General features: G+C 35.4%; 4 protein-coding genes across 5 annotated transcripts; 1 reads left to right on the forward strand and 3 right to left on the reverse strand.

The window, feature by feature from the left end:
* Window positions 1-35: 35 nt before the first annotated feature.
* Window positions 36-4,456, reverse strand: LOC110681777 (putative disease resistance protein RGA3). Of its 2 annotated transcripts, XM_021857910.1 has the most exons (4): window positions 4,374-4,456; window positions 2,629-2,726; window positions 1,901-2,183; window positions 36-1,481 (listed from the first exon to the last, which is right to left on the reverse strand). In XM_021857910.1, the coding sequence occupies exon 4, from the start codon at window positions 1,474-1,476 to the stop codon at window positions 61-63; it is 1,416 nt and encodes a 471-aa protein (XP_021713602.1). In that variant the 5' UTR covers window positions 1,477-1,481; window positions 1,901-2,183; window positions 2,629-2,726; window positions 4,374-4,456; the 3' UTR covers window positions 36-60. The 2 variants fall into 2 exon arrangements, with proteins under 2 accessions (XP_021713602.1, XP_021713597.1); XM_021857905.1 differs by having other exon boundaries at window positions 36-2,183.
* A 47-nt stretch (window positions 4,457-4,503) lies between these two features.
* Window positions 4,504-10,623, reverse strand: LOC110681760. Its single transcript, XM_021857888.1, has 9 exons — window positions 9,727-10,623; window positions 9,078-9,132; window positions 8,902-8,980; window positions 8,747-8,792; window positions 8,553-8,651; window positions 7,278-7,346; window positions 6,844-7,201; window positions 6,581-6,735; window positions 4,504-5,775 (listed from the first exon to the last, which is right to left on the reverse strand). The coding sequence occupies exons 1-9, from the start codon at window positions 10,498-10,500 to the stop codon at window positions 4,840-4,842; spliced, it is 2,571 nt and encodes an 856-aa protein (XP_021713580.1). The 5' UTR covers window positions 10,501-10,623; the 3' UTR covers window positions 4,504-4,839.
* A 1,653-nt stretch (window positions 10,624-12,276) lies between these two features.
* On the forward strand, window positions 12,277-15,436 carry LOC110681787 (transport and Golgi organization 2 homolog). The gene is made up of 5 exons (XM_021857915.1): window positions 12,277-12,647; window positions 13,129-13,312; window positions 14,337-14,543; window positions 14,719-14,910; window positions 14,999-15,436. The coding sequence occupies exons 1-5, from the start codon at window positions 12,565-12,567 to the stop codon at window positions 15,122-15,124; spliced, it is 792 nt and encodes a 263-aa protein (XP_021713607.1). The 5' UTR covers window positions 12,277-12,564; the 3' UTR covers window positions 15,125-15,436.
* A 274-nt stretch (window positions 15,437-15,710) lies between these two features.
* Window positions 15,711-16,305, reverse strand: LOC110737876 (metallothionein-like protein 4B). Its single transcript, XM_021918229.1, has 2 exons — window positions 16,146-16,305; window positions 15,711-16,051 (listed from the first exon to the last, which is right to left on the reverse strand). Exons 1-2 carry the CDS (start codon window positions 16,229-16,231, stop codon window positions 15,892-15,894), a joined length of 246 nt encoding a protein of 81 aa, XP_021773921.1. The 5' UTR covers window positions 16,232-16,305; the 3' UTR covers window positions 15,711-15,891.
* Between the last annotated feature and the right edge of the window lie 1,950 nt (window positions 16,306-18,255).

Consider the following 18,255-nt stretch of genomic DNA (forward strand, 5'->3'; position numbering starts at 1 on the left):
CAGAATTTCACCATTGTCAGCTCGCTCTACATCTTGAAAGAAGCACCTTTGCAGTAAATTTCATGAAGTACTCCTCACCAGGCCAGCATCTTCAAGACTCTCTCTGCCTAATGGAACGATAAAACCTTGTGCCATCCAGAGACTGATCAAATCCTCCTTCTTGATCTTGTAATGCTTGGGGAATACAGCACAATAACTGAAGCAGCTCTTCAAATGGTACGGAAGATAATAATAGCTAATCTTCAATGCACGAACTATGTCATTCTCATCAGGTTCTATGTTTGCCAAGGCAGTGTTTTTCAAAAATCGCCACCTACTTTCTGCCTGGCCTCGAAGAAGACTTCCTACAACCCTTATGGCAAGAGGAACATTAGCACACTTTTGGACAATTTCTTTTCCAGTATTGACCAAGTATGGCTCAATTTCATCCTGCCCAGTTTCTAGAGTCATTCTCTCAAATAAGTTCCAGGAGTCTCTCTCTGAAAGACCATGTAATTCAAACATATAGCGGTTTCCCACCATGTCTGCTACCCTCTTAGAGCGTGTGGTCACAATAACTCGGCTACCTCTACCACCTCCGATCAGCAAAATTTTCAACTTGTGCCACTTATTAAAATCCTCATTCCAAACATCATCCAAAACAAGCAGATACTTCTTTCCCTCAAGTTCCTGTCGCAATCTTCTCTGGAGCTGCTCCATTTCTAAGCCAACATAATCTGCTTGGTTTGTTACAGATGTGAGAATTTTGTGAAGCAATTTGGTATGAAAATCATTAAAGACACAAACCCACATCTTCAATGGAAATTCCCTTTCAATTGCCTCATCATTATACACAAGTTGGGCAAGAGCTGTCTTCCCCAACCCTCCCATCCCAACTATGGTCACAAAAGAAACATCCTCGGCAACAGAACTGTCTAGTAACATATCTATCACTATCCTCTTGTCTTGATCTCTCCCAACAATAACATCTTCCTCGTGTACAAAAGAGTGAGAGTCCCTTTCGGTTTTCACCTCGCATACCTCATGACCATGCTGTGGTCTCGAGCCAAAGCCATGATGATCTCTAACAACATCATTCAATATCTCCTTGATCTTTTTAACTTCACGAGACATATTGAAAGCAGAACGGAGCTGATTAAAGCGAGAGAAGAAAAGGCGTACCTCTTTCCTCACACTGCTACCAGACATGAGCTTCTTGCGCTGGGCAAGAGTAGCGACCTCATCAAACAAGTCATCAGCTTTGTAAACGGCTTCCTTGAGCCTCCCGAGCTTGTCTTGTAATGTGTGGCTGAGCTCAAGTTGCTGTCTCTCTTGCTTCTCAGCATCAAGGAGCACCGCTCTGATGGTGGACATAGTGGCCTTGAGTTTCTCAAGCTGGGATTTATAACCCCATAAGGATTCGATTTCCTCTCCAACGGGAGTGTCCAGCAGTTGGATAAGAGTTTGTACCAGCGTGAGAACTACTGACACATCCATTCCTACTGCACTTATTCACTTCCTTATGAGTAATCAATCAGTAATTTTACAAGAAAAGGTGATGAAGGAAATGCAAACAACAATAGAAAATGGTATGTTTTGAATTTATGTGCACGTATAATACAGTTTATTTAGACAGCACAATAAAGCCCTATGACTATGAGTGATAAGGAGGAATTACTAGGAAAATGCTCTGTAAATCTGTAATCAACTTTCAGGAAAATAACTCTGCTATGAAATTTCCAAATTATTTCTTAGTTCTTACATATATTATATGTGAAACTCTGGTGAAAAAACTGTTACAATTTTTATTATTATCTTTTTGAAGAGGATTGTTAGAGGAATGCAACGAAGATGCAGACAAAGACTAAGACTTAAGAATAAAAGTGGTAAATAATTAATAAGAATTGAAAAAAGCTATTACCTTTGTGTACTGGGGAGGCTAATTCATGGTTAGCAAGCGTAGAGTAGACAAAATCAAAAATTAATAAAATGCTTAGAAATTGAACCCTTTCACATTAGATTTTCCTCCGTTTACTTGACTTGGGCTATTTGTAGGACCTCTCAGTAGATATACATCATACATACATTTCCTGATCACTGTATCGGCAGAGAAATGGAGAGGAATTTGACAAAGTCTTCAGAGTGAAAACACGGGGATGGCGCTAAAAGTCCACCCATGGAGAGGATGACATTGACGGAGAGAGCTGAAAAATGAAGCCATTTCACCAAAAATGTTATCAAAGTTTCGGATGAAACATGAAGTAAAGATTAACCAGAGTTCTCAACTTCAAAACAATATCTGCTGCAAGCCTGCAGCAGTTTCTGCTCTAGACAATTACTTCACAGTGAATTTAATTCCTTAAAAAGACTACACTTCATAAAATCTGCCTATTTAGTTTTTACGGAGTATAATTTTGTGATGATCAAGTGCTATCAGGTCATTTAACCCGGATATGTGTAAGACTAATAAGACAGCTTTAAGCAAATATCAGGATTCAGGAATGGAAATGCTTCGCTGTCTGCATTTTATCTCCTGTATAGCTTAAAATTCATCAGTAATGGATGAAGGTTTCGTACATCAGAGTGTTTTTTCAGACAAGTAGTAAATTAGCTGAGAACATAATTTTCCTACAGGAAGGAGGAGCTTACAATTATGATTCTATGAACTGCAAAACGCCTCTGACGGAACAACCTGTGGATTTTATTTAACTGAATCCTTGGTAAACATATTTTCCCTGTGGATCAATCTGTGTTATTTGTCAGTATTTGCTTAGTAAAGTATGATAAAAAAAAAAATTCTTATTTTTTTTTTTTTTTTTTTTTTTTTTTTTTTTTTGTTTTTGGCAGTATCAAGAAAGATATTGTTGTGGGGTACCTCCGTCTTTAATACTCCGTAGGTTAGTTGATTTTAGACTATTAGTATAGTATGCTATTTCCTTCATCCCTAAATTATATTCCTATTTCTAGCATTTATTCCTCACATAATAGAGGAAAACAGGAATGTAATTTAGGGACGGAGGGAGTATGAAACTTCAAATGATATCAGAATTTCATAATGGGGATAACTATTGTGTGAGAAAATATTACAGTACTGTATTTACAAACAGATTTCCATGACCTTTCCAATTCCTCCATATGATTTATGCTCAACCAAAGAATTAATAGCTTAGTCCTCTAATATCCCATTAATTGTAGATGTGGTATTGTCCGCATATATTGATAAGAGCGATAGCATTTGAATGTTTTTTTTTTTTTACTACCTCCGGTTCGTATTATATGCAACTTTGGTGCTTATTTGTGAGATATAATATAATACGAACCGGAGGTAGTGATTGGTTACGTCATAGACATGTTCATATGGCCATACGGGTACAGGTCGGGCGGGGCAAGTCTTCAAGCCATCTTACTTTTAATGCAAAAGGATATAACATTATAACATATATTTCGTACTAGTATTACACTAGTTTAAGTCCCGTGCAATGCACGGTTTTTACTTAGCATATTTATAAATTATAATGTTAATTTAACAATAATTAATAATTAATTAAAAATAAAAATCAATATTTTTAATTGAAATAAATACTTGATTTTCTTTTTCGTAAAATACCTATTATAAAATATTATATGTCAAAATATTTTCATTGAATGCATATAGAATATACTTTATATATAGTTGTCAAATTGAAAGTTAAATATTACAGGATATTATAAAATAATGTTCATAAATATTTGTTAAAAATAGGAAAGTAAAAGTGGCGGGAATTTTTTTAATCAAAACATGAATGACAAGTGTCATATTAGATTCGTCTTTAGTATAATGTAATAAATATTTGTTAAAAATAGAAAAGTAAAAGTGGCGAGAATTTTTTTACTCAAAACATGACAAGTGTCATATTAGATTCGCCTTTAGTGTATAATGTAATGATTAAGTTATCTTACAATTCTCGTGTTCAAATGAGGATTGTCTGAGACAAGTCAAGAAAGTCATATGGAGCCAACCTTGTATAAATAGAGCCTATACAACGTTAGAATGTGTGGTGTCAAGATTGTGATCGTGCCAAATTTTGAAAATGATGTTCACACATAGGCATGCTTCACCTGCTAGGTCAACCCATTTTCTTGCTGTGTCTAATCCACCTTTGTGCCAAACTGCCAACCAAGCCCATGCCCAACTCTTGGGACACAAGTGAAGAATATATACGAAGTCGCCACTTTTTAGTAGTCAGGTTTTATTTTTATTTTTATTTTTTTTAAATTGTAGCTAATTACGTGGTATTCGTATGTAGAAAACTTGGAAGGCATCATTATCCATATACGAAAAATTAAAGAAAAAAAAATAAAAAATAATTGGTGAAAAAATAAACGTTTGAAGGAGAAAAAGTTAAAGAGAATACCATGGCTGAGTTGAAACATCGAAGGCGAATAGCCGAATACAAATCATTTCAGGTGTCCTGTCCAAAATGAGGCCCGTTTCCTGGGGTTCAGGACACCTTAAGAGATAAGGAGCGGTTTGGAAGACACATATTCAAGACTTAACAAACTCAACTATGTTATTATCAATTTGAGCAACAATTTTTATGTATGACATTTATATGATCTTGCACATAAATAAATTCTAGTCTACAACACAGCTTCCAATTAATGTTACATGAGACGCCTCATCACTTGCTAACCTAAGAATTTCCATACGCAAATCTGTACACGAACTACTCAACTAAGAATACAGTTAGATACGGCTTCAACTCAATCGCCCCATAAAGAGGAGAGACACTCGCTCTCTCTACTCTACTCATTGGGTGCAACAATCTGAAACCCGTTCACCGGCGTTAAAGTAATGAAAGGGGAAAAATTACCTGAAGACTAGAGCTGCAATGCCAAATCTGGCTGCACTGAATCAGCCTTCCCAGAAACTGGAGATTTTGGCGACTGAAATCCAACATTCAAGTCAGGCGGAGTGGAACCAACTTTTGGATTGGACCCCACGTTCGGTAAACCTTCAATAGGTTTTATTGTACTAGAGTTTTCCAACAACTTAGCTTCTCCAAAACCATTATTATCAATGGTCTGAGGCCGAGGACTCTGTGTCTCAGTTCTGGACACAGTCACAATTGATGCATTGGACTGAAGATTGAACATTGCAGGCCTTGCTGCCCCAATCATTTTCCCCATCTGGGCTGCAAAATTAAGCCCATAACTACCATTAACCCCGTTAATACAGGATTGCAAAGTTGAAGTTTGATTAATGGGGTGTGGATTTCCGGGTTTCCTGGAACCAGTGCCATTATTTAATATGCTGACCATTGTAGTCAATGGTGAACTTGCACTAGCTTCAGGTGCGATCAAGTTGGGCTCAGCACCAGTGCTGGACACTTTGGAAGAAGTAACTGGAGTAGCATCATTGCCAACAGCTGGAGGAGAAAGGGCTTTGCTAGACTCCTCGTTTAAGTTTGATTTATTACACACTTTATGCATCTCAGACAATTGCTCTCCTTGTGGCTTTTGCGCTGATCCATCACCACTTGAATCTGCTACACCTTGAGTAGGAGTAGAAGTTGTATCTGTAGGTGCAGGCAACGAGGATGGTGGGTTTTGTTGACCAACAGAAGCAGGTGACTGTTGCTGCATCGGCCTTTCTGCAGGAGCTTCATTTTCTCCTACCCATCCTGGGCCAAACTTGACAGCAGCAGGTAAGCATCTCTCAATCTTCTTTGAAGCGACTTTCCACGCAACAGGTCCAATTTTAGCAGCAAACCGTGCCAAACTTCTCGCATAACCATACTCTGTATGAAGCCCCACCTGAGAAACATAGAAAAAAACAAAGTCAGAGAGCAGAAGAAAGAAGCGTCCAAACTTTCAATTTGGGACTAACAGCAATTCAAGGATATTGCATTTCTTTCATGCATATACCATTAATCGGACCACAGAGGATGAAAGACAGAAAAATCTAATACCCTAGTGCGCGTCATCTAGATATATAAGGTGAGATCAACACTCACAGGATACATGAATTTCACAAAGAGGCCTAAAAAAATAACACCCATACCAACCCAAAAAATTCACACCCATGCGGCCATACCAACTCAATTACCTTCTACAAGGATAATTAAAAAAAAAAAAAAAAAAAAAAAAAAAAAAAAAAAAAGGTAATTATTTGACCATGCCAATATGTCACCATCCACTTCTAAATCTTCTAGATTACGATGTTTTAGCCAACAGCCGAATATCATGCTGAGCATTGCCAAGTAAAAAGTAAAACCACACTCAAGCTTTATTATATGGACCATGCCAATAAGTTGGTATTCAATTCTAACTAAGATACGATGCTTTGGCCGACAGCCTGATATCATTCTGAAGCTTGCCGAGTAAAAACTAAAACCACAATCAAAGCTTTATTATAATGACCATGCCAATAAGTCAATGTCCAATTCTAAACCTTCTGGATTACGATATTTTCGATCACACCCTGATACTGTGCTACCGTGCCAAGTAACAACTCAAACCATACTCAAGCATATTAAATTAAATGCAAAGAAAATGGCTTCATGTCTAACAAGGCATTCAACACTCACAATCCTTATCAGTTCAAGTGATGAATACTTACAGCAATTAGCTGCTTTCTCTCTTTATCGAAGGTTGTTAATACTGATGGTTCCTGTCCGCAAGTTAGGGAGTAGGAATTGTATGTATTGCGTCTAGTTTCATCAAGCACAATATGTTTTTTTCCATGCTTCATTAAAATCCCCCTTGAAGCAGACCCTAGCAAAATTACAGGTAGAACATCAAAATTCCTGAGTAACAAGAAAAGCACAAGATATAGACACACTGAATGGTTCAGGGGAGCCCATAAGCATGATGAATGCTTACCTAACATGTCATCAGCTCTATCATATCTCTCAGCAGACCAGCCAATGTAAGTCTCACCAACACGAGAACCATACAAGGATCGTGCAAAAGTATCAGTTGATCCATACTTATCTGAATGAGATGCCTTCCTCACCTCATTATTGGATCGATTAGAATTTCCCCCAGCAGTAGCAAGAGTTGCCTCGGAGAAGTCAGAGCTAGCCCTCTCTAATGGAGGTCTACCTGGAGGTCTCTTCAAATTCTTTGTTGGCGGTCTTCCCCTTCTTACAACCTTGGGTTCTGGTTCTGGTTCATTATTATCACTATCTGCCCTTAGATTATCAAAATTTTTTACAGCCAACTCTTGTATAGACCGTGCCTGGTAAGAAAAGCAATATTAAAAAGAAAGGCATACATAGCATACAAAATTTTTTTATAAAAGCAAGTCTTTTTACCTGTCGAAAGTAGATAGTATCCGGAGCATTGTATTGCATTGCATTGGAACAAATCAAGAAAACATCTTTCTGCATAACAAGGGAAGGTCAAAAGGATGTAAATTGGAGGCATGAGATATAGTAATAATCGGTTACATAAATCATTCAAACACATGGCTGTAACACTACACAGAGATCTAGACTGCCAAACCAGCCAACACCACCACTCCCCCCCCCCCCCCCAACAACCCAACCCAAAACAAAAGTAAAGAAAAACAAGTTTTCAACACCAATACAGTATCACACATTTTTTGAGGAAATCAGTGAACACAACAGACACCTATAGTAGTCATGTGAGATATTAATACCTAACCATAAAATAACATTTAAGTGCATAATGTTGAACGTGTCATAGTTCTGCAGATCTTGGATTGCATCTTTGTCCCTTATTTTTAAAAATAATATAACAATATTTACTTTTAATAACTCAACTCTATTATAGTCTTCCAGGCTTTTATGCACAGACACAGTAAAAAATTAAGAAGACAAGAAGAAATCACATAGGTCAGAAGACTCAGAACTTGAAGTTCATGTCTCTATTAAGCATCAAGGAAAACTGGGTGAGAAATTAACAAAATACATGCAGCATAACTATAGATGAAACTATGATGGACAGCAATGGACAAATTGAGTCAGAGTCGCATGGTAAGCAAAATTCCCTGTAAAAATCTAGATATCAAACTCCTGAGTTTCAAAGAGAACCTCCAAAACAATTGGAAGTTTGAATCTAAAAAGATTCTGAGGAGGACCTCCACTGACAAAAAGAAAATCATGTAAATGACACTTAATGCAAAAGAGAGCTTAGCAAAGCCTCTAAACACAGAAAGGAACTACTGACAAATATGCTCCATTTCCTTCCAACACTGCATTCACAAGGCAAGCTGAAAGCTGGCGATGAAAATTCTATAGCTATCAGGGGACTTCATTCTCATATATAGACTGCTATACCAAAGGCCCATGGCTCTTCATCCAGTTATAATATAACCATGATCATGGTCACAGAGTCTCAATTACTAATTACAACTCACCTTAGATAATCAGTGAAAGCACCAACCAAGAAGATGAAATGGGCTTTTTAAAAAAATCCCTACTATGTAGGATTGTACTAGATAGTTGGCAATATTCACACACATAAAGATCAAAAGCTGAGCAGAGTAAGCCCTACAACTACCAACCATAACTCTCCCCAATATGATGCAGTAAGAAATAAAGAAGAAAGCTGAGACAAAAACAAACCTCAAATTGTTCCAGGCTAGAATAAGCACCACTGGCAAGTTTCTTCCTTACAGTACTAAAATCCATTGGGTTCTCAATAACTTCATGGTAGTCTGGAAGCTGCACCCCACAAAAACAGAGAACAGATTTAAACAAGAATCAAACTGGCAACAACTTCCATAAAGATTTTAATATCATCACTACTTTCAATTCACCTCTTCCGGGTCCACGGGATCTGCAAAAACTCCATAAGTATCCTTCCTGGTCATAGAAAAATACCCATCCTCTAAGTATATACTCAGTACACAATTCAAAAAGCCAAATCACTAAAAAGCGAGATTAAAACTCCATTTAGCTAAAAAGGTCATACTTTTGAAGTCTATCAAGAATAAAAAGCAACAGACTTTTATCAGGCAAAGGCGTCATCGGTCCATCATCGACCTTAGATTCTGCAAACATCATCGAAATCGACATTCAGCACGAGATGATCAAAACAATCACAATTCTAACAATTCACTTAAGATGATACATAAAACAGACAGAAACCTTGTTGAGTGCTCTCCTGCTTTGTTGTTACAACAGCACTGCTGTGCTTTTCACTCTGCAAAAACAAACCCCATATCAGTCAGCATTATATATTATCCACAATAATAAAGCAAAAATACTCAAGCAAAGCGACAGTTATAAAACTTGCATAGTAACATAGTACTCCAACCATTATTTTTATTTTTATTTTTTGAAAAAGGAAATATTTTTAAAGTAAAGACAAAATTGAACTTTTTGTTGAGATGACAGTCTTATCATTTAATGCCCACAATCAACAACAAATAATTTTCCCTTTAATTTAGCAAAAATTAATTAATTAAAAAAAAATACCCAATTTACAGAAACCCAAAAAAAAAAAAGAAATCAGCAGCCAAAAAGATAACAAATTACACAATTCTTACACCAAGAAAAGAGAGAGACTGAGTCAAAGTGCGTCACCCTCACTTGAAATTAAAATGCGCGAAATTCAAGGAAGAAGTAGTAGTAACGATTTTTCAAAAATTAACACAAATTAAACCAAAAATCAATGCTTACTAAAAAAAACCCGCGCTTTTATCAACTACAAAAATAAATGTCAGTATTTCAATTTCTCCAACAATAATCCCAAATCAATATAAAAATTTTAAAAATTAAAAAATAAATTATAAACCTTAATCTCCTCAACTCCAGATCCATGAGAAATTGAATCAATTTTGCGCTTCTTAAGATTGGAGCCCGAGGAAGCACCATCATCCGGGCAAGATTCCGAACCCGAATTTTCTCTCTCCTCGTCAGAGTTACCCTTACCCAGAACCTCCTCATCATCTTCTTCCTCATCATCATCTTCATTCTTCGGCAATTTCAAATTAGCAAGCTTCAATTGCTTCTTAGTAGCAGAAGGAGTATCCTCGTCGAGGTCGGAATTAGGGTTAGGGTTCCGGCGAGTGGATCGGCGAATTCCGGCGGAGGAATTGGAATTAGGGCTAGGGTTTGTGATTTTGGAATTGGGGATTTTATTAATTTTATGATTCCGAATTTTTTGTTGAGATTGTTGTTGTTGTTGTTGCTCTTGTTGTTGTTTTAAGGAACGTTTTTGAAGATCTAACAGAGATGGTCGACCTTTCTTCTTCTTCTCCACTATCTTACCCATTTTTTTTCTTTTTCTTTTTTTGTTTTTTTTTTTTAAATTTTTTTGGGGAAAGAAAAGAAGAGTTGGGTTTTCTTCTGCTGCTGTGTTAGGTGTTGGTTGTGTGTGTGAGACCCCCCTTTCTATTTTTCTCTCTCCTCTTATTTTCTTTTTTTTCCTTTTTTTTTTTATTTTTTGGGAGGAATAGGGGAGCAGGCTAGTCACGTGAAAAACACCTAACTTAGAGTACAGCCATTGGTTGCCCAAGCCAATGGTGGTCATCAAATATTTAATACATATCTCTCTCTTCCATCTCATTTATGCTCAATTCTCATACCCACCTATGACCATACACTCTCATTGGTTGCCCACTACTTGCCCTACTTATAAATAATTTCTTTATTATACTTGTACAGAGAAAATAAAATATAAATACTATCAGCCAATTATAGATGGACAAGTGACGGACTCAAATTCTTTGCCCACCTTTTGCCAAAGGTCATGGCCATGACTTGGTCATGGCATTTCTCTCTCCAAAATTGATGAAATTTTATTTTTTAAATATTATTTCATTTTCTCTCTCCTCATGCCCACTACAAAAGGGCAACCAATGGCTTTACTCTTAGTTCGTGTGGTTCAACTTACACGTGACATACACTTTTTGTGAGGTCAGATATTTATGTGTTTTTTTTTTTTTAGAGAATGTAGTCCAAAATATTTTGATGAATTTGATCCTAATGAAGATGAGCTTATGATCTTTAGTAGAGGTTAAAAGTAAAAATAAAAAAATAAAGAAACTCCCTTTGTACTTTGGTTTTTATTTCTATTTTTCCTAGATAGATTGTGAAAATGAAGTTTTGATTTGATTTTCATAGAACAATTAAAATGTTATTATAACTAAATTTTGAATTTAATGAAAAAGTCAACCATCTTTTCATGAGTCTTTTTCTTTAAGTAAGCAACATCAATTTATCAATTTATATTACTACCTCAATTTCTTTTTAATTGTAATAAATGAAATTTTTATGTCTCGCAAATAATATCTTTTTAAAAAAACTGACAACAAACGGATGTTGTATACATCTTTAACCTGAGCCCGCCTTGCCCTAATTCCAAAATCACAAACCCTAGCCCTATGTTTGAGTAACCTTAAAACACAATTTTAGTTCAAGATCCAAGCTCGGCCCCAAAAAGACCCCACGGTATTCAAATTCATACTCTAATTTGCAAGTTTAGGCATGAACATTATGCTTCCAATATTTGTTCAATTTTACTTAGACTATGTTTAGTTCACTTTAATTTTTCTTATATGATCTTAAGAAAACCCTTTTTTTCATGATTTGGTGTGAATTACTCCCTTCATTTTTTCTTTCAAGTATTACACTTTGACCTATACATAACTTTAAGTAATTTAATTGACTTACTAGTAAATAATAAGAGGCAGGAAGGGTAATTTGTGTATTAATAAATGATAAATAATTTAGTGGAGACAATTGATATTTTATTCCAATGTATTGGATGTGTGATGAAAAAATACTCCATTTTTTATGTGCATGTAATGTATTCTAATCAAATCTAATTGTATTATTTATTTTTATTTTTTACTAAACTTTGATCTTATAGGAGCGCTAATCTATATATAAAAAAATAATGAACTTCATTTTTATTTGTATTATGTGTATTTTCCAATTATGTAATTTTCATAGATATAAAATCACACTATAATGATTTTGAATTGATGATATGAATTTATATTTTCTATTGGGTATAAGAACTACTCCGTATGAATGGAAGTGAACTAAACTTAGCCTCAAGCACTTAACCAATATTTCTTCCTAAAACATTTTTTTTTAATAAAGATCAGTCAATCTGCAAGCTCAATAGATCACCGAGATTAAGGGTCTGTTCACATTTATTGAACTGAGGTGAACTAACTTGAACTGAACTGAACCTAAACTGAACTGAACTAAACTGAATTGATTAGAGCTGAACTGAATCTAAACTGAACTGAGCTGAAATGAATGTTTTATGAGAGAGGGAAATTAGCAGCTGAATTGAACTAAACCGAACTAATTGGAGCCGAACTGAAATTAAGTAAATTTGAACCAGTCCTAACTAGATTTTTTTTTTTTGGGAAGAAGATTAACTAGGCATTTCTGTTGTAGTTTAATGCGCCTCGCAAATTGCCATTTAAACGTGTCGATGCACTCACTCAATGAGTCAATTCCTGATCCACGGTAATTAAAACAGCCAAACTAAAGCATCAATCCAAGAAATTCACGAAACAATAAGTCGCAACTCCCTTCACCGATTGAGTTGAAGCAACAAAATCGAATTACAGTTTTAAATCAGGTTGATTAAAAGGCAAACAAAAGGAAGGTGATGTGCATCACTGTATTTCTATGGCAAGCTCATCCACTCTACCCTTTTCTTCTACTCCTTAATCGTGACGAATACCATTCTCGGTAAAATTCTTTCTCTTAATTGATTGGAACCTAATTGATTTGTTGATCAAAATTGTGAATTGGGTTTGCACAAAGTTTGACTTTTTTTCTTAATTAATTGCTCTCTTAAAAATTTCCTGATTCTGGTTATGATCATATAAAAATTGAATTTTATTTTTTTTTACCCTTTATCTCTTAAATTTGATGTATTCAGCAAAATTATGAAATGGTTTTTTGAACTTCTTTCTCCTAAATTTGATGTCCTAATCAATATTATAAGCTGGTTATGTCTAAAAGTTTGATTTTTTTTTTCTTGCTTTTCTTATATCGAAGATTTGTGTTCCCCGCAAAAAAAAAAAAAATCGAAGATTTGTGCAAAATTATGAAGTGGGTTTACTGAAAGTTTGATTTTTAAAAACTTCATACTCCTAATTTGTTGTTTTTGAGCCAAAATATGAAGTGGGTATATCTGAATTAATTTTAATTTTAATTTATGGGGAAGGCCAACAAAACCAGCAGGATGGTGGGAAGGAGAAGACATAATTGGCGGAAAAGACGAGGTTGGAGGTGGGACATGGTTGGCTTGTTCTAAAAATGGAAGAGTAGCTTTTCTTACTAATTTTAGAGAAACCGAATCTCTTCCTTCTGCTAGGACTAGAGGTGACTTGCCTGTTCGTTTTCTTAAGGTAATCTTCTTTTTATTTGGTGGGTCACTTTTTGCTTCTGCTACTTACTTGAACTAATTACTTATCATTTGATTCCTAGATTATATATTTTCATGCTTTTTGGTGGAATTTGATTCTTTGGACTTGAATTTGAGTGATGTTTGATAATGTTTTGGAAAATGTCATCAACTAACTTGATTTGACTTGCAGAAACGTGTTACATACAAGACTAGGAAATAAGATATACACAGAAGTATTTGATTATGTGTATAAAGCAAGGGAGTACAAACTGATTCTAATGGAAGATTAAATAAAAAATGATCTAGGATGGTTTATTTGTATTTTGTGGCTGTCTTTTGTAGTAATTTTGGTGACATTTATTGGTTACCCCAATTGTGTGGGAGTGCAAGACATGAGTTTGCTTATAAAGCTAGAATTATGTATACTCAAAAGACCTAGAATGTCCCTTGAAGCTAAATTATCTTACCTTGCTGATTTGAGGTACATTGGCCTTTCGAATTGCTAATACTATCTTGTTGATGATGCAATTGTGGGTACCTGTAAGTGTGCATAAATTAAGACATGTGTTATTTGCGCAGAATGTAGATGATAACAGATACCCTACACCATTCCATCTTCCCTGACCATAAAATCCTTGGCTCTTTCTGCAGTTCAAATTCATATATATGTCTAATGAAGAAGTATTGTTATGAGGTAGTGGCTTGTTTCACTGGATCAGTGGATCCCATGTCATTCTTAGTAATTTCTCAATCTGAGATGATGGTTTTTGCCAGGAATCTCGCCAGTTCACCATCTGTTAATTAGCAACATATCAGCTAGTAAGTAACTTATCTGTAGAGTTCTTTGACCCTCTCAATGATTTGTGATTCAATGACTTTCAGTCTCTTGCTATTGAAATGGACCAGTATTGACGATTCAAAGTCTTGTAGTTGGCATTTTCTTACGAATTTTCATCAGCTTCTGTGACTAATTTTACACTTTGTTCTCAGCTTGAGCTGACGCTTTTCAGTTTGTTTCTTATTAGTGTAAGAAAGATCCTGCTGAATTTGCTGATGAGATAATACAAGAGTCTGACCAGTATAATGGATTTAACTTGATACTGGCAGATCTTCACTCCAAAACCATGGTGTACGTGACCAACAGGCCAAAAGAAAATAAACCATCTGCCTTGCAAGTTTCACCTGGCATTCATGTTTTAACCAACAGCAGTTTAGATTCACCTTGGCCTAAAGTAAGTATATCTGCCTCTTTTAACTTAATTACCGCTCAAAAACCTTTTTAATACTCCCTTAATTCTTCGTTTCTTTCTGTTTCCTTCCTTTTTCTGTTGTATATCTAGCAAAACAAGTTGTTTCTTGATTCTATCACTTTAATTCTTACTTTCTATTTTGCCGGAATGTGGTAAGGCTCTACGACTTCACCATAACTTTAAGGAGCTCATGGACACATACGATGAAGGTGAAGTACATGTGAATGAAATGGTCGAAAATCTGATGATGGATACAACAAAAGCAGACAAAAGCTTACTTCCAGGAATTTACCCTCCCCATTTTGAGTATCAACTAAGTTCCATTTTCATTGACTTTAATTCTCCGAAGGTGATTCCCATTCTTCGCTCCTCTCCATCTATCAATTTCTGCTTAAATTCTTGAGAAAATGATGTAAACCATCTATATTTATATTTAGGGAAGGTATGGCACCAGAAGCATTTCTGCTGTGCTTGTCAAGGACAGTGGAGAAGTTTGCTTCCATGAGCGGTACCTTGAGGATGACTCCTGGAAGGAGCATGCAATAACATACCAAATAGAGTAAGAAGTTATCAAGTTATTTTCTCTTGGATATATGTGAAAAGTTGGTTAAATTATGATAGAGATCTGTATAATAATTAGTTATGCTTTGTTGTTCAGTTAAATCATCAGCAAAAGAAAAAATAGTACTGTAGTTAGCTCATAAGTCCATGGTACCATACCTCAGCTTGTAATTAGTCAAATGGATATTGCAATGTACAAAGTTTTTCATACCAACAATCCAACATACATTTTTGTTTTTTTTTTAAAAAAAAAATATATTTCCCTGTATCAGAATTAATAACATATGATAATGTTGTATCAGTTCTGCTATTTATAGTTTCTGCTTTATTTTATCGTACTTGTATCTTTACTTGTTCTTAATTGTTCAATCTGAATAAAATCAATCATCTAATGAAGCTTTACATATCCATATAAACAGAAGACTGCGATATAAGCTGCATCCCAAGTTAAGGATGCTAGTATTGTCTTGGGATCAAGTCATTGTATATATTCAGAATCGAAGATTTCTTAAATGATCTTATTATGCAATTTTATTCAGAATTAAGTGATGCTAATCATAATTCTCATGAAAATCACAGCCAGTGAAATAAACCTGCCAAGTTGAAGTTCTGAACTGAAACTTTTATTATTCAGATACCCAAACAAACTGATACATAATACAAGGCTCATATAAAAGGTACAGTACAGAGTCTACAGACTCTACTCTCATCATAAAAGTTGACTCTTGATGAAAACACTTTCAAACAACATCACTGTTCCATCCTCTCCTCAAGCAGAGCATGTTGAACAAGTGCAGCCGCTCCCACACCTGCAGGAAGCCTTGCCTGTGCCCGTCGCCTCCGTCTTGCTACAAGTGCACGGATTGCACCCACAATGCTCCCCGCATGAACATATCTTGTGATCCATATCTCCTCCTGATGTTGTGCACCTGTCCAACCATAAAACGCGATACTTTTTATGTCAACTAAACAAGCACTAAAGGATGAAAGCGCGACATAATTAGGAAAGGGGGGTAAGATCACCTGCAAGTATTATCACCAGGGCAAGGAGAAGGACAACCACACTTGTCATTACAACCAGCAGTTGATGATCCTTTTATATCTGCCATTTCTTCCTATTTTTGTTGTACTTGTTCAATTATTTTCGTCTCTCTTTTCAATCACAAGATCTACCTTCACTGCCCCCATATTATATAAGCAGCTACTACACCGCCATAAAGACCACGTGGCATAAAATCACTGCATAAGTAGTACGTGGCACCACCTAAACTAGTACAGTGCAAGTATGTTCTGCAATGTTCTTGGAAGATATGTCAGTTAAACTAAAATATTTGTTTTATTTGGTTTGAGATCTAGACTTCTCTGGCTCTATCTTTTGTACTGTGGATGCTCGTGCACCCGTGGGCGCCGACTAGCCCACCCCAGCCAAGTGGCCTGTTTTGCTTACGTCTTTGTCAAGGTTGACAGAAACGGCTCAACCTTCTTTATTTTAATGGGTTAAATGGCCCAATGCCTTGTTCAATATATCGACACTTGCCTTGGTTTATTTTTATACTTCTTTCTTCGCCTTTTCTAGTACTCCCTTTGTTTTTATTTGTGTCTAATCGCAACAGTTTGATCGGTATACATGTCAATGCATAATTTTGACTAATAAAATCCTATCAATTAGTTAGAAACAATGTATAGAAGCAATTCTAACAATGTGATCATGTTTGATCCTATATATAAAACACAAACATTAGTCAAAGTGATGCATGTGAATTGTAGGCTAAAGTCAAACAGAGGCACTTAAATAAAAACATCGAGTCAGCAAAGCCTTCAAGCATTCAAAATTCACCGCGGTTGAAGGCAGTATTGTCTCTAACATATTGCTTCAAATTCATTTTGGCTACCATGATCCCAGATCCCCACATATTATCTCTACTTTTTAACCTTACAAATACAACTCTTAATAAAATGTAAATGAAAATGGGATGAATTTGACACTTTAACAAATGTGGAAACTTGGCACTTCATCTTAGACCAACAACACATTTGACATTGTTTAACCAGGCAATGTCTAGCACAAGCATTTGACATTGTTTAAAACTGACGAAGTAATATAAGAAATTGTGTTCAATCAAAAATTCATTTAGCTAGCATGACAAAAAATTGTAAGCTACTAGATACATTTTATTCACTAGATAAATACTTCGTATATTCCATCTCATTATTTATTTCTCTTTCTTCTCCTCAAGAAAAATCAATATCAAAAGGAGAAATTCAATAGTAGGACAAAGTATTGGTTTTATTTTTTATTTTTTTTTCTATTTTGTAGTCAGACTAAATTGTAATTTTCAAGGGTAACTCTGTTTTTTTTTTTGTTAAAGTAGATAATATGGCCTTAACCTATGGAGTTAAAGAGTCGTTTTCATATTAATTAAGATTTTTGTACTCTCCCCCTAAACAACCTTAGAGATATTAATTCTCGCTATTAAAGTTGAATTAATCCGTATAAGATTTCGATCTAATAAAATAACTTCTTATTACTTAATAGAAAAATGAGGGGGAAAAAAAAAAGTATTGACTACTGTGGGTCAATTGCATGGATCGCATGGCCTTACAAGGGAAGATAAAAATATCTTGGGGAGGTGCTTCTGTTTCATCTCTTTTGGGTCCCATGAATGAGCTGCAGACCCTTAACAAGAAATTTGTAAGGAAAAAAAAACAATTATATTAAGGCCACTAAATCACAAAGCATGGAATCAAAGGACAATCAATTTGTCTGCTACCAAGTTCTGTTTCCTCCGTCATTTATGTGCCCTCCCTTTTAGTCCATGATATGAGAGGTTAAGTCCAATCTTCATAAAGCGATTGAATAAAGTTTGGAAAACTAATCATCACATTTCAACTAATTTTATCATTTGTATCCTTTCGTTTGGTAAGTGTAATTTTCACTTTGCTACTATAGTCTTCTCTTTTGCTAAATTCGAGTAGATTTGCTTTACAATAAATTGATAGAATACGATTTACTACAAAGTATACTATTACGTTAGAAGCATTGAAAGGCTAATTAAGCGACTAATTTTTTTAGTGGCAAAGGAGAGTTCTTCTAAGGTTGTAGCTTGTAAGACTTGTAATGCTTTGTGCCTTT

The sequence above is a fragment of the Chenopodium quinoa genome, unplaced genomic scaffold (assembly GCF_001683475.1).
Source record: "Chenopodium quinoa cultivar QQ74 unplaced genomic scaffold, ASM168347v1, whole genome shotgun sequence".
Classification (NCBI taxonomy): Eukaryota; Viridiplantae; Streptophyta; class Magnoliopsida; order Caryophyllales; family Amaranthaceae; genus Chenopodium; species Chenopodium quinoa.